The 16,534-nt window shown below is 40.7% G+C and overlaps 1 protein-coding gene across 3 annotated transcripts in view; it reads left to right on the plus strand.

The window, feature by feature from the left end:
* The window catches only part of homer2 (homer scaffold protein 2), a 28,378-nt gene extending 12,660 nt beyond the window's left edge, over nt 1–15,718 (plus strand). For 2 of the 3 annotated variants that reach the window (XM_020080092.2, XM_020080091.2), the window contains exons 3-9: nt 5,724–5,855; nt 6,104–6,196; nt 7,045–7,184; nt 8,871–9,027; nt 9,583–9,693; nt 12,207–12,287; nt 13,917–15,718. In XM_020080092.2, the coding sequence (XP_019935651.2) occupies nt 5,724–5,855; nt 6,104–6,196; nt 7,045–7,184; nt 8,871–9,027; nt 9,583–9,693; nt 12,207–12,287; nt 13,917–14,105 (903 nt within the window). In that variant the 3' untranslated portion in view covers nt 14,106–15,718. Of the gene's footprint in view, nt 1–5,723; nt 5,856–6,103; nt 6,197–7,044; nt 7,185–8,870; nt 9,028–9,582; nt 9,694–10,661; nt 10,775–12,206; nt 12,288–13,916 lie in introns of those variants that run through there. The other variant, XM_020080093.2, reaches the window with a different exon arrangement.
* Nucleotides 15,719–16,534: the final 816 nt, after the last annotated feature.

The following is a 16,534-nucleotide window of genomic DNA, read 5'->3' on the forward strand; positions in this document are numbered from 1 at the left end:
TGATGGCCGGGCGACTTGCTGATGGTGATACAGCGAGTAGAGGAGCAGATCAGCACTTGTGACTCTCACTCGTCCTGAATCGTGCTTCTCCTACAGCAGCGTATCAAACACCATGACAGCACAGTGAAGGGATATCTCGCTGCACTTTATGAATTATTCCAAATGTGATAACTTTTCCAGCTCACATGCAAAAAACATTTTATCTCTTCCCGTTTTTAGTATTTACTCAAATTCGTGGTGTGGTGAGCTAAAAGACGTTTGTGCTCTTTTCTCGTTTCAAGTAAAATAAGGTTTGCATTTAAAAACAAAATAAAGAGCTTTTTTAAAAGATATCTGAAAATAAAGTGCTTAATTTTAGAAGAAAATATATATTACTACATTACACATATGAAGAATCTCAACAAATATTAACAACCAAACAGCTTTAACTTTTCTCTTTGTTCCCACATTCTCTTGTTCAGTGGGAGAAGTGAACTCCATGTGCTGCAAGGAGTTCCTACCGTGAATACGTAAAAAGCTGTGCAGGTTAAAATAGAAACGCTACGATAAAATCTAATAACTATAACAATCTAATAATAATATGCTAGATGATTATGGTCGTTTTTTTCAGTTCAGCTTTGCTCTTCGGGTGAATCCATTCTTCAATCAGACATAGCCACTTTCCAAATGATGCAAATCGACGTATTTACGTCATCAATGACGTTGAGAAAAACTGCTGCTCTAAAGGAGAAGGCAAACACGCTGACAACATAAAAGACCAAGCTTCAAGATGAGGTCCGACAGGAGGACACACTCATACAGAGGGTGGTGAAGCAAAAGCAAGCAGAAACCAGTGCTTACTTTTCCTGCATCCACACCCTCACTGTGAAGGAGAAGGAGATGAAGAGCTGTGAGGCCCTGTGTGATGCACTGAAGGCAAGTCACCGCCTGGAGCTCACTCGGGAGGAAGAGAGCCTGAGCTCATGCAGAAAGACAGTGAGCCACAAAGGACGAGCCAGAGGTGAACGTGATTAAACCTCAGGAGCAGAAGTGGTGGAAGATGCTCTTAAAAGACGGAACTTTTTTTCCTCTCTCCTTTCCCTTCTTTACTTTTTACCTGTAAACCTCTTTGTGAATATGTAAATAATGTGCATATTGTTAAATAAATATAATTAATGTGATATCATCCACCTCTGTGTGTCTTTCTGGTTGTAGATAAAGGTTCTGATCATTTACTACAGTATTGGTTTCTTTCTATATCTATGGGGACATGTACACGCTGCCTCTAGGTGTTTGTAGTGTTCATCCCCTTTTTTAGAGTTTGGGTGAATTACTACAATAAAACTCGTCTGTGCCCTTTATTGTTTACTCAGCTGTCACGATGAGACAATGCACCAGGTTGATACGAGTCCCAAAACAATTATTTATCAGGATTATGGTGCAATCACACCAAAGCTGCTATGAGCTACTGTGGAACTCCCAACATAAGGAAATTCACCCGAGTAGAAAGCATCACGTTACTATTTTGTCATAAAAAACAACCTGAAACAACAAATAATAAAATAAACGAATGCCATCTGAGGCATGATCTGTATTCATTAACTTCTTCCAATGGAAAGGCTGCTATTCAATAGCCAACATCCAAGACTTGAGGCTGGAAGGCAGAGGCATTGTTGAATTTCCTGTATGCTCTAATGCACATTTTAAATACACCATCTATTCAGTCTTCAGATGGAATTATACGCCTGCAATGACATGTGTGAAGGTCTCTGCTTATCTGGCCAGAAGAAGTTACCATAGATACCCGAGGTAGAAGACGGGCACGTCTTTCAAACCACAGTGTGTCACTGCCACCATTTTTGAAACATAATTCAACCAGAAAATCAGTGCAGGCAATCTTCTGCCACTCCTTCTCATATGTTGTGTCCAAAACTAGACTGTGTATGGAAATCAATATTTGATTGTGTGCTGTAAGTATTCATAAAGCCTTCTGCCAGTACTGCAGTCACTACTACGACCTGCTCCACGAGATGTATCATCTGAAGGCAGAAAACCTTTAAGCTATAAAGACATCATGGACCATTTGACATAAGAGAACAAGATGTTGTGCTCAGAAATGTCTCAAAACTATTTTTCTAAATATTAAGTAAAAATGAATGCCACTGACAATGATCAGGGAATCACAATATTATATAACACATAAGCTGCTTTCAGACATGCACTAAACTCTGGACATTTCTTTTAAGAGGGGCTGTTTTTGAGAATGTAAATGTCACAGTCAGTTTCGCTGGATATTGTTTGAAACTTCTCCTGGCACCCCACTGGTCAAATCTCCAGAAATTGTGAGAATGGAGTAGAATAACGTCACAGCGAGCGAGTTGATGATGTTTGTAACATGGGACTGACATAAAACTGAAACAATGATACCAATATCTCAGGAGGAAAATGGGTGTCGGGATGCTGAAGAAGATATCCACTTTGAAAGACAAGAGCTTTTGGTGATAAGGGCTGATGTCGATGTGCTGTAAACGCAACGATACCTCCTCTGAACATTCTGCTGGTGTTGTGAACTCATGTGGGCAAGCTCCTGCTGCGTTTTTCATATTTGAAGGGCAGAACCAATTTTTGTTCATCTTTCTTTTCTGGAGTTCATGTCTGAAAACTGATACAAACAGCATTTTTGATTCATGCAGTCTCATTGAGATTTTATGGCCTTGAGAACTGGAAAACACTGACGCCTGTGATTTATTAAAATGGTGACACACTCAAAAGTTATACACAAGTTCAGTATTATAGATGAATTTACTTTTTTAGAATGAACACAACGTTTAGGAGTCCTTCAAGTTCCTGACAAAAGTGTATGATTATCTGAATAGTGTCACAATTTAGCCAGGGCTCTTTTGCTTTTCAAAACAAAGTGCAGCAGGTTTCCTTTTTCCTCTGTGTATTTGTTTTTTTGGACAAGTGATCACAGCTCTTTCCCTCCCATTACCTCCACTCATGTACTGCACCTCTAATTGTACTTGACTGACTCTGCAGATTCTGCACACTCTGCAGACACATAATCAGCCGAGGAAGAAGTTTTCCAACTGACCCTCGGGCTGTCGGCCAGCCGAGCTTCACTCTGCTCCTCCTGTGCCACATGATCCACAGCTCCTCACCCGCACAGCTGCCAGCGTCACTCTGCTCACCCTCCCCCTGTCTCACCCTCCCACTCTCTCTGAGTCATACAGTCGTACATGCCAGCGCACAGTCACATGGTCCTCATAGACGAGGACAACCTTCTAATACGCACTTACAGATCATTACTTTTATATACCTTTATACCTTAGTCGTGTCTCGACTCTCATCTTTCTGTCATCTCAAGATCCGATATGTTTGGGGATGGAGTTAAATTCAGTGTCATAATATTAGGGTCACTTTAAGAGGGAAACATCTTGAGATATTTTGATTTGAGACATTTTTAAAATAAAGTCATAATATTACAAGAAAATCATAATTTTAGTTAATTTATTGGTGGACATCAGAAGCAGCCTGGCGCCAGTGTAAAAATGAAGAATAAGGAACATCTTGTTAAGTTGGACCCACACAGTTGCCTCTTTAGTGGAGGAGGAAATGTTTGGTTGTGATCAACTGAAGGTTATTGCTGGAAAAATCAGCGTGATATTAAAATGTGTCTAATAGTTTCTCAAGAAATGATGAGACTGATCAAGATTTTGGATGCAGGAGTGGAACTATTTTTGTTCGCATTAAATTTTGCTAATATAAATGTTTTCTAATAATATTAAGTCTCCAGTTTTTTTTATTCCATCATATGAAATGTATTGACTTTCATGAACAAAACAGAAAAGGGCTTGTCCAAAAACAAAGATTCTCAGTTTCCAGTCCAAAGATTTTTAGTTTCCACGGCCAAAAACCAAAGAAAGCAGAATCACAAACCCATTCAAAAAGCTGCAATATGAGACGTTTGATATTCTTGCTTGATGACTTTTAAAACAATTAATCAAAATATCTTCAGATTTCCAGTTTATAAAATAATTAAAAGATTTCAGATGTACATTCATCAGAACTCCTCATGTTAACTTCTCAACACATATTATCTGTATTTATTATTATTACTTTGCTGCACTGGCCCAATTTCACCACAATGCTCATTAAAGTTTGATCTTATCTTTGAGCTGGTGTGATGAGCCCTGTTAAATATTCACTCGGCTGCTCAACGTGTGTGAGTGTTGTTGTTCAGGCTTTGCTCTGGTTTTCCTTCAGGGGAAATTAGGTCACCTATGTTTTGAAGAAGCCTCTGGAGGAACGATGATTTTTAAAATAAAATATCTGACACCGCTGTAAACTGCCTCTCTTATTCTAAACCCTTAACATCCAGCCCGAATCAGAGGTCGAATCTTTAATCTTTACGCCAATAAAAGTCTTGTTTTTGAATGTGCAGTGATCTCTCTCTTTAGGGGCCATTAGCAATCTTCTGAATGAGACTCAAATGAGTGAGTGTGTCTTGACAGTGTGCTAATCTGCTTGTTCCGTTTCTGTTTTAATACCTCAGCCAATGAAAAGAGTAGAAGGAGACATGGGGGTGTAGAAAAGGACACGAGTCTGTCGTCAACTTGGATTCTCGAGTCCTGTGTTCAGAGCCATGTTGCTATGAAACAAGAGCTGCACTGTTATTAAACTGTCCACTGTTGTTTCTCAATTGTTGGTAATTTGCATGTGCTGTTTTGAGATCTCATATGTTGGAGGTGAAATGAGTTTTGTTTATATGCACATCCAGCTTTTCTTATGGGATTAGACATGTCTTGTGGCAAACAAACCGGAAACAACACAAACAAATCAGCAGCGTCAGGTGAGGCTGAGATGGTGTTTTAAAAATCGGTTGCTTTCTGCCGTCACTGTCTCATGCTCTAGTTACAATTTTAGACTGCAGCAAATGTTTTCTGACAGCTGATTTACTGCATAGCTGCAACAGGTGAATGTGTACTGTAGCAAACAGGGAGACTGTAACTTGACTACTAAGAGGTCAGTTGGTCAGCAGTCACCACCGCTCAGTCTGTGTGTCTGTGTTTTTATTTATTTAGGCTCAGCAAATCGTTCTTTTGCCATCGTACAACAAAATATACTGAGTGCAAGATATTCAAATGTTTTCCATGTCTTCCTTCCACCTCAGATGTATAGGTTGAACATAGTAGTTTGAGTGAGGTGCAGTTTACCAGTGTTAAAGTTAGACTTTAGTGGCACAGCTGCGTGGGTTTTGCCTGTTATTGCATATGCAATCAAGATCCACAAATCCCTGCATGGAAATTGGTGAACATGTTGAAAAAATGCCTCACAATCTCTCGCAACATCTCGCAGTGTTAAAGAATTGTAATGGATTCTTTCTCGGCTCATGTCTCATCTTTCCGCAGCACAAAAAGACAGGGGTGAAACCTAAAATCCTTGGCGGAGGTAAAAAGTAATAAATGTGCTTATTGTAATCACATTTGTCAGGGTTGGGACAGTGAACTACATAAATACTTTACTCTGGTATCAGTGGATCTAAAATTCTGGATTGTCTTTTACTAAATCACATGATTACTCATAAATATGTCTCAGATGAATGAGACGCAGGTTTCACAGTATCAGACATGAACCTGACGGGAGCGTGACACATCCTGAAAATAAGCTGGAAGCCTAATGCAAGTGTATTGATTAGCAGCATTGACATTAATGTTAATGATGAACTGGGTTTGTTTTAACAGGTGATCATCAACAGCACCATCACACCCAACATGACGTTCACCAAGACATCGCAGAAGTTTGGCCAATGGGCCGACAGCAGGGCCAACACCGTGTTTGGACTGGGCTTCGCTTCAGAGCAGCAGCTGAGCAAGGTGAGAGGAGGCGTTTTCTGCCGCAGCACATTAAGTCACAAAGCTCAGAGACGAGATGATTTATGTGTTGCTGCTAAAACTCAAGCGTGACAGTGCACAGTTGGTTAAGAGCTGAACATCAGATGGAGAATAGATGCTATCAGAAAATGATTCTCAAATCCTCACTGTCAGTATATGGAGCCAATTATTTCTGTGACACATCAGCTTGTACTGCAACTCATGATCACAGCTCTGTCTGATATTTCCAGTTTGCTGAGAAGTTCCAGGAGGTGAAAGAAGCGGCCAAGTTAGCGAGGGATAAATCTCAAGAGAAGGTGGATACATTGAGTAATAACTCCCAGGTAAGTTACATCTCTCTGCTGTCTGAAGTTTTGATTGAGTACAACTCTCTCCCTGTCACTGCAGTTAAACAAACGTTCCTTTACAAGCACTAAAGACTTCAAACATCAGATTCTGTGTTTAGAAACAGCTTCTGGCCTGAACCATCATGAACTTAAAGGGACTCAGTAGAGCACATGCATCCACGGAGGCCCTACAGTCAACAGATTTTTTTTTCATCAAAATCTATGAATTATTTCCTGTGAATCTCGTATTCCACATCCTTTCACCAAGTTTCATAGTAATCCGTCCAGTAGCTTTTGCGTAATCTTACTTTAAACAACAAACAAATGGAAAGGATGAAAACCTAGTGGTAATGAAAGGTCAAAGGTCATCCTTAGTATCTCACAGAGAAGGAAGAGAAGGAAGCAAGCAGGGCTGATAAATATATGATTGATAATTGATGATAGATATGAGTTACTCAGTTCTACATAAACAATGTCATATTTATAATTCTGTCAGTAAGTAACCAGCGTTGATTCAAGGTCGATCCAGAAGTCACGGCTCAGTATTTGGCCATCAGGTCGTCTCGTCCTGCGCTGACTTCAGATGGCAGGCATCCCACTCAGCTCTGAGACACACAAAGCTGTTGGGCCATATGACTTGATAAATACTGGCAACAGTTTTTCATCACCACTTTGCTGTCATAGCTGACGTGTCTAGGGTTGTTGACAGTGATTCACTGAAAAAGTGCACTGCCCCCTTGTCACACTCAGAACTCAGAACTCCTCAGAGCATTCAGAAACCTCTAGATAAGCTTCAATCAAAATCTGCCCTGAGCCTTAACAAGTGTCCCACTGTCCTTTACCAGGATTCTGGACCTGAGACGCCCTCCGCCAACCAGGCGTCCAGCATCAATGGGACAGATGATGAGAAAATCTTTCATGTCGGTCCAGAGGCTGCCCTGCTGCAGACCGAGAACGATCAGCTCAAGAGTGCAGTAGAGCAGAGGTAAGGCTGCATTTCACGGAAAACCTCAACAACAGCCAAATAAATTCAAATATGCACGCACATGAGTTTGCAGGTAACGATGGTGTGAGAGTTGGACGAACTTTGTGTCTGGAGCAGAAAGAGAAAATACTCTCTCTATGAGCACTTACTGCATGACTCTTACTCAGTCACAAAGCTCTGTTGGAATCTAATAAAATCCACATGAATGGGTTTTTATTCTGGGGCCGTGATCACAATTACTGAGGAAATGTCAGGGATCTAAAAGTATCTCCTTGACACAGGTTTTATTGAAGCCTGTGGATCAGTAATTTCACATTTACATGCATATTGTGAAATTTACTTAGTCATCCAAATGGTATGAAATCGAGCGTATTAATCCTGAACATGCCTCCTATCATTTTATTGTCAATTGGGGAGGAGGAGGAGGATTTTGAATTGGATGCAATGAGTGACCGGGAGCTATTAAAGGTTCTGGGTGGTCACAGGAGCAGGTGAGGGTGAGCAGATCAAATCCAAAGAGTGATTCTGCTTCACTATTCAGCGACGTGGCTTTTATAATCCAGATGTCGAGTGTATAAATCAGTAATTGCATGAAGCACCCGATGTAGTTTCAGATGGGATTAAAACTACCCCAGGGCCTCAGAGTAAAAGGAAAACTGTGAGTGAATTTAACCAAAATTAGAACTGGAAAGCAAAAACGGACATATTTGATCCAGATGGGATAAAAGGCCAAAGACCAATTAGCAGAAATTCCGCAGCAATATGTAAAACCTCATTCAGACAAGAAGATTCAAATTTAATGAACATCGGCTTGAGTGATGTTGGTTATTTTATACACAAGTAGATTTCAGACATTTTACTAAGATTATAAGAATTGATATATAATCTTATATAATACTGTTCTATTATATTTCATTTTCTTCAAGGTTTATATATTAAGATTATCTTACACTCTTAAGAAGATTCCTGGACAGAACAGTGTGACTTGGAACTAATGACATGGAACACTGGCTGTAAACAGTTCAACCTATATGGAGACTGAAGTTTCCAATAGCATATGATGAATCTACCTTATTTGGTGGAAGTTCGCATTTTAGAAAACTATAATTCAAATAATTCAAATAATTCATATTTTGTCACAGCTGTGTATCTACTGAAACATAGTTTGTTCCATCACTGCTCTGTTGTTGCTGGACCTGTTTTCATGCCTTCACAAGGCTTTGAGATTTTCTTTCGTGGACGTGTCCCAGCAGTGAAATAGCAGAGCACTGCAGAATGCTGCTGTTGCACGTCTGTACACATTTGATGGAGAGTAGCGCACTTCAACCCAGCCATGCATAAGGAAGGGGGGCAGTGATGCATGCTAAATATACATCAAAACCTCTCCAGCTATACCGATAAGACAGAAACAAACTCTGTGGTATGAGAAGACAACAAACTTTGTGTTTGGTATCAGTGCAGTGACTCATTAGACCTTTGAGACTTTTCTCACTTATTTCCTCTTCAATGGTCTAAATATGTCTTGACTGTGTGTACATCACGGCTAATTAAATAGTTATGACTGTAAGGAATTTGTTACATTATGTGTCACGTCAGTGGGCACAGGCTGCAGGCCTCTCAGCACTAACCTATCTACATTTTGCTTCCATTAATAACCCTCCATCTGGATCTCTCTGTTTCTGACAGCAACACCAACGCCAAAAAGTGGGAAACAGAGCTGCAGACTTTAAGAGAGAATAATGCCAGGCTGGTGGACGCACTCCAGGAGTCTTCAGCTAACGTGGAGAGCTGGAAAAAACAACTTAGCACCTGCAAGGAAGAGAGTGACACGCTCAGGGAAAAGGTAATACATTCATGCACTCCCTCAGGGAAATTAAATGACGTACACAAACCCATCGATCCTGGAGACGGAGAAGGTGACAGAGTAGAAACAGTCTTTTATAAAACGGACAAACCTACACTCAACAGTCACAAGATTTTTTTTTTGTTCAGGAGGTTAATCTCGTAAAATCTGTATATAGTGGGGCGAGTAAATCGCTCATCAAATGGTGTTGGATCTCATGCAAGTTTGTGCAAAGAGTGCTGGTCATTTTATAAGCTTGTGTTTCCTGCACCAGAGTCTCAGCTGCATGTTCACTATAAATAGAATCATTTTAGTTTCATAATCAATGTGGGCTGTTTCTGCAGCTGGACTGGTGCTGCAATGCATTTTGTAACAATGCTTGTTTTTTCTTTAATAATCCTTTTTAAGATGACACCACTCATAAGATAGAGATTATAATGGTGTCCCTGAGAGCTCCACACACTGCAAAACAGCGTTGAGCTATAGATTATTCACAAATACACATGACTGACATTTTTAAAAACTGTATCTCTGTCTTTTGTCTAATGTGTTCAGATTGCAGAACTAGAAGCCCAATGTAACGAAGCCAATCAGGAGAAGCAGAAAAACGCCCAACTGAGTGTACGAGTGCAGGAGCTGGAGGCTGAGCTACAGGACAAAGAGCAGGTGAGGATTCACATGTATCTTGAAACAACAGGGCCGGTGTGTATATAGCTTGTTTTAAATGGTACGTGACCTTGAAATGATCCACTCAGTCTCCTTCATCAAAGAAAGGTTTAGCTCTGCTCCCCTTCACCCCGAGGTTTCAAATACGCTTTCTCCACATTTCTCTCCTCTTTTTATACTCACCTGCTGTTTTTAACTCTTGATTGACTTTTATTTTTTTTCCTGTGTTTCTTATTTTTATTGGTCCGTTTGTGGTTCCATTGAACTTCACTCTAAAAATAGTCAAACTTTAACTGTGTAAATTCATCCTCTGACTTTTGTTAGATCAGCGGGGGATTTTGGCATAAATACATTTAGCTGCATCGCCGTCTGTCCCCTGCATCAACCATCTATAATCTAAACTAGCTGACTGTCAGCTCCTGGAGTCCAGTAGTGCAGTTGTTTCTAATGAGGATGAGCTCTGCATGGCCACACACTCTTTTGACCTTTGCTAGTTGCTAGTTAAAAGCAGTGTCTGTCTGCAGCCTAATCAGTAGGACTGATGTTGGCAAATTTCTGAAAGTCCCGCTGCCTTTTCCATAGTGACTGTGTCACTATCATCGCCTTGAAGGAGACACAATCCGTCACGTGTGAAGCAGAGGAAAAGATGAACAAAACAAAATGAAACAGCATTAAAACGAAAGAACACGTGAATCAGTATCAGTTAATGTTCAATACTTTTGTATTTTTAGTATTGAATGTATATATCTGAAAAACGTTGATCACATCTATAGTTTTTCTTGGTTTGATTATCTGTCGGCAGGATTGCTCTAAAAGTACTGAGGTGATTTGCACCAGATTTGGTGAATTGATGGAGCAAAGGCCAGAGAAGAATCCAATGTTTGTGATGATCCAGTCAAAGTGGCAGATTCACAAGTTGTTGTTTTTTAAATTGCTGATAGTTTTTGTGATTTTCCCCAATTTCTCAGAAAAACAATCCCACTGAAACACATGCCAGCAGTTTATCCTTTCACCTCAGGAGCAGGAACAAGCAACAACTTTACACATGATAATAAATCAAGTGATTAATCGACCCTCAAATATGTTGTCATTTATTTTCACTTGAATTTGAATTTAACAGCGCTTGTTACAGTGTTTTAAAGTACTGATATTTATCATTATGACTCATTCAGATTCCCTGAAGTCAATTATGAGTGAGAGAGTCATATTTACCAGTTGGCAGCTTGATCGTTAATAAAACGGATAAATACTTCTTTCGAGAGCGGTTGTTATGTGTATATTATATATGTATAACAGGAGGGAAGTGGTTCAAAGAGCTGAAGCTAATAGAAAAAAGACTTAAAGCCTAGAAACCACGTCCTTCTGGGGCTGCAGTGTTTCCACAGAGTATCAGCCACGATGCTGTGAACGCTGACCGGAGGGGTCTGCAGCAGGAAGTCTCATTGTTTGCAGAGCACTGATACGACAGTCGGCCCACAGAGGCTCGTCTATCGAGTGACTCACCCACTCCTAGAAACGCACAACTCCTCCAATTAAAAACGTGCCGATGAATCATGAAGGCTTGACCCTGAGCTGGCCAGACGTGAACTAATAGAACAAAGCTGCTGCAGGTGACGACAAAGACTCGTCTCATTATTACATGGTGAGAAGAGCTTTAACCGATGTTATGAAACTGAACGTGGTGTTTTTGGTTTGAAGCAGCAGAAGGAGAAGACGTGTAACTGAGGAGAGAATAAACATGCAAGCACAAGAAAAAGAGCGGAGGCTGAATATTCACTTTTCATTCTAGTCTTTTGTTTTCACCCATTTTTATTTGCATGTACTTACTTTGCATTGCTGCTACCAGGGCAATAAAACAATATCTAGAATGACACTCACTGAAGCCTATATCTCTGTCAAGGCCACACAGTCCCCTCATATTCAAACTGCACACACTCAGATATCATTTCCCTCAACATGCAAGTGGAAAAGAAAAATAATTCTGCACTAAAATGTAACGGTTTCTTCCATGACCCATGCTGCATCCTTCCACTAAGTTTCATGGAAGTCTGTCCTGTAGTTTCTGTGTAATCTTGCTTAAATCAAACAGTAAAAGTCCAAAATATATCGATATATTACTGCATTGTGGAAGCACAGTGAGGACGTGTAACACAATGGATCGACCTCAGATAAAATTGTTATAATTAGCGATATCAAATGATATGTACATTTTTATCTTGATATCATCTTTGGGTATATTGCAGAGCACTAGCTGCTCTTTATGTTGTATTATTGACTGAAATGTCTCCAAACTGTCAAGTACTGAGTGTGCATGATTCATACTCCTCTTGACTTATTCATTGATAACACACTTTCTGATCTAGATGATCATGTTCATTTAATTTTCAGTTTAAAAATAGCAAAAAGCTTAATTCCTACACCGTCAAACCGTATGAACTTATCAGTATTTATGTTTGACTTCTTAAGAAAACTGTAGAAAGAACGATCAGATATGATTTGTTCTGTTTCTCCAGGAGCTGGAGAACCTGAGGAAGCAGGCAGAGATCATCCCTCAGCTCATGGCAGAGTGCGAGAGCATCACTGAAAAACTGCAGGTATGTTCAAAGCACGCAGAAAACCCACATTTCTCTCTGGTGAGATTTACAGCAGAGTATTAAAGCACAGCACAGAGCTGTGTAGACCCGGAGCTTACAGCCCACAGGAGGATGTGATGGCTGTCGCAGTGAGGCACCACTTTCACATGAAGGTAGAGTGAGAGTTCCTGTTCCTTGCTCTGCCTGGGGGCTGGTGATACAACATTCCTATCACATGTCTCACTAACGCACATTGCAGTTACTGTATGTATTAATAAAGGTCCAGCCCTGAACAATGCTGAGTGGGTCATTGCGTCTTTGAAAAGGTTTTCATTTCCTTGTCCGTGACGCAGAGACACTACGTCTTTGTCACGGCTTATTATTTTTCTCGCGACGCAGATTTAATCTGTTTTGCTGACACCGAAAACAGCTGAAGTTGTTTGTGAGCGCTGCTGACGGCTTCACCCAACAAGTCCTACAGTATTACTTTAGGTGTATGAGTTACGTCTGTGATGTTAACGTGAGTGCGTGAGAATCTATTGTTGCCAAAAATCCTTGAACATTATGGATTCCCGCCCATCTCCTCCCATATTCCTCGTAACAAAGAGCTCCTGTTCTTCAAGGCTCATTCCTCATTGTGTAATATCAGACTTTCAGTAGAAACACAAGTGCCAATCCCGGTGAATGACTGTACGCACCATTAGTGCCAAGTCTGTCATGAAGTGCATTGACAGTGACGCTCATCTCGCCCAGTTCTGACTCAGAGCAGGATTTTATCATCCAGGCTGTTGTGCATGTGCTGGTGGGGGTGGGGGGGTGGAAATAAAACCAACAGTGGCATGCCTGAAGTTCTTGTGCTTCACAAAGCTCGACTGCCTGGTTTGTTTCTGCAACAGCCAGTTGGATGAATGACAGTGTGAACAGCACCGGCTGCAGCAGGAGTTTATGCAACCAACTGTCTGAACTGAGGAGAAGCGCAGATAATGAGATTCATGATAATATCCATGTCTTTTCAAGAGGCCTGACACCAAAACTGAGCCAAACTAGAGATGGTTGATCTGAATGTTAGAAGTTTTAAAAAAAACTGTTAAAATGACTTTTCTGCTGTTTTTCCTGCAGAAACAGTTTCTAAACAACTTTTAAAAAAATGACCTCCTCCACCTGTTTGTGGTCACCGCTCCCCTCTATTTAAAGATGTGGAGATCAGGTTTCTGACGTCAGCTGGGCGACACAGTCATGCAGGCACAACACCTATTTAGCACTCCTATTTTAAACCCCTCCCTTCCATGGTATCTTTGGCATTAACGTGTCACTCGTGTCGCCGGCAAGTCTGAAAGAGTTTCTCTAACCCCCCCCTTTACCCATGAAAAAATATGGTTCCTCTCTGTAAGGCCTCGGTAGAACTCAATGCAAATTGATCATTTTCAATTTGAATTGAAATGCTTTAGAACTTATGAATGCTGAAATTAGTTTTTATTGTGAGAGGCTGTAAATAAAAGAAACTCTCTTTTGGCATCCCTGCTCAGATCAAGGCTAAAGATCGTACCTATTCTTCTACAAGATTTTGATTTAATATTCCTGTATCCACCATTTTTTATTTATTTATTTTGTGCACTGTAATCACTTCTCTCCCCTAATGTCTGTCCGCAGGCTGCAGAGACGAAGAATAAGGAACTGGTGGGGAGTATAGAGGGTCTTCAAATGGACATAGACGACAGTCGACAAAAACAGGGCAGCATGAAGGGCGAGCTGAAGAAGTTCATGGATATTCTGGATGGAAAGATAGACGAGCTGCACGAGGTCAGGCAGGGACTCTCCAAGCTCGGCGTTGATAATTGAGAAAAGTGGCACAGAGCGGAAAGGGTCAGAGGTCAGGTACGAAAGATTCACTGCAGTACGTCTTCAGGGCAGAAACTATGTGGCACTTCCTCCCCCACCAAGGTGACGTCCACTCAGAAACTATCGGCTTTGGCTTCTAATAAACACTACCATGTGAGAAAGATGTTTTTGAGGAGAGAGACTGGCAGCGTGAAGGCCGGCATGCAACATTCTGTGCTGGCGTTCAGAAACTAAATCAAGAGTCACACTTTGAGCTAACTTATTCGTTTCTGTGGGGGGGGGGCTTTAAGAAGCTGGTGGAGGGTTCTTAGACTCTGTGTTTTTTCTTCTACACTGGCAGTCGGAGCTTAGAGCAGAGGAGGGGACTTAAAGGGCTAAAAATGAACAACACACAAAGACAATGATGTTCTGCATCACTGCTGTTATAATTGGTATTAATCCTTGTGCCCCCCCTCAGAGAATTAGACATGAAATCTTTTACGGACTGTCCTCGCTGTTGCCTCTCGTCTATCTCAGGTGTGTTAGAAGACAAATTGTACTCATGAGATGATATGCACAAATATAAATATATATAAATACACAATGGCCGTGACACAAAGTGCCTCCAGGTGAGTGTGAATCCACCTGGCGAGGAGAAATGGCCAAAGTGATGACCATCACCATAATAATAAAACAATAAAAAACCAACCTCACCAATAAAGAGATGAAAAGAAAACACAGGCAGACGAGCCCCATCCCGAGGATGTCGGGGTCGTGGATGGATGTTAATCCGTCAATTAATGAAATCAAACGACAAAACAGGTGTTTGCACAAAAACCTCGTCTGAGCTGCAGGAATCCATCATGTTTTCATAAAGACGGAAATCTCTCTGGTTTCAGGAGCTTTTCTTCAGACAAATCCAAATCTAATTGTAGGAACCCGTCCTGCCATGAGTGTAGTGTAGTGTTTAAAGGACTTTGTGTGTGCAATAGTATTGTTGTCCATTTGTAGAACAAAGATCTTTGTCTCCAAGGTTGTTGATGTGCTTCCTACACACTAGGTTTTGTTATGGTGGTGGTTATATCTGGGTGAGGGGACTTGGTGTTGCTCGACTGGGTGAACATTTAGACGGCGTGGGCCTTTTCACTAAACCCCGTCAAGATTCTTGTTTTGTTTTACATATTTATTTATTTTTGGTGCCTCTCTGCAACTAGTGTTTCTAGAACATACCAAGTAAGTGAACGTTTCCTGAACCCAACGTCTCCACTCATGTATAATATTAGAGGAAATATACGAACTGATCCAGTGGAGGATTCAAGTGTCACAGCTGCTTTTGGGATGTTCATCTTGAAACACGGTGCATATGAAATCAAAAGCACAAGTTGTGGTGACATATTTAAAACTGGGTAATACTATGATGTTATGAGTCTTTTTTTTGTTGTTGAGATATTTACAAAGGGAAATTTTGCTTATTTCTCTCTCTGTTTAACTTTAACTGTTCATAACTCACCAAAACCTGAACACCACAATGTATGATCCTTCCTTTTGAACCAATGCCTCTTGTGCACTTTTGTGACTCCTGTTCAATATTGTACAATAGAACTGACAACTGTTAAAATCTAGTTTAATTACAATGCTGAGTTTGTGTGTGTGTGTTATTTCTTTTTTAGGGGAATTATGTTTTCAGGTTGTCCATCTGTTGCATTCTTTTGAACTCAATCTCTCAACAACTGCTCGAGTGAATTTCTTTACATTTGGTACAAACTTGGACTCAGAGATGAACTGATTAGATGTCGGGGGTCAAAGATCATGGTGGTTTTGTAAAAACATTGTAAAAAATGTCAAAACAATCTCTAAGACTCACAGATTAACTGATGAGGACAAATGTCAAGGTCACGGTGGCTTCTCAAAATGCTTTCGCCTCTTGAACATGATATCTCAACTCTGCCTTTAAGGAATGTCTTCAAATCTTGATAAGACTGATAAGATTTCATTGGTCAAAAAATAATTTATAGCCTGAACCTGCAGTGGTTGGTGAACGCATAAAACCACAGTGCCATAACTCTGGTTCTTTTTGGCTCAAGCTCCACAGAGAGGAGACGGGTGGTTTCCTCTAATCCCCATTTAGTTGCAGATTATTATTGTAGGAAACTAAGAATCTGTTAAAGCTGACACATAAGCTGCCTGACAATGTGACAGTCTTCAGGCGTTTTTCCTGCAGGAGAAGCTAAGTCAGGTGGAATGAACCTGCGGCGCCAGAGCAGCATCCCGTCGAGGCTGAAGTACAGAAGCTCCACCACCGCACGTCTTTCCCTCTGATGTTGATTTACATAGCACTAAATATAACTGTAATCCTCACAGAGACGCACAGACCCAGAGCAGACGAGGTGGGACTTAATCACAGTGGCTGACACGTATCAGTTTTAGTAAGATTAAAACAAATCAGACGA

The sequence above is a fragment of the Paralichthys olivaceus genome, chromosome 1 (assembly GCF_024713975.1).
Source record: "Paralichthys olivaceus isolate ysfri-2021 chromosome 1, ASM2471397v2, whole genome shotgun sequence".
NCBI lineage: Eukaryota > Metazoa > Chordata > Actinopteri > Pleuronectiformes > Paralichthyidae > Paralichthys > Paralichthys olivaceus.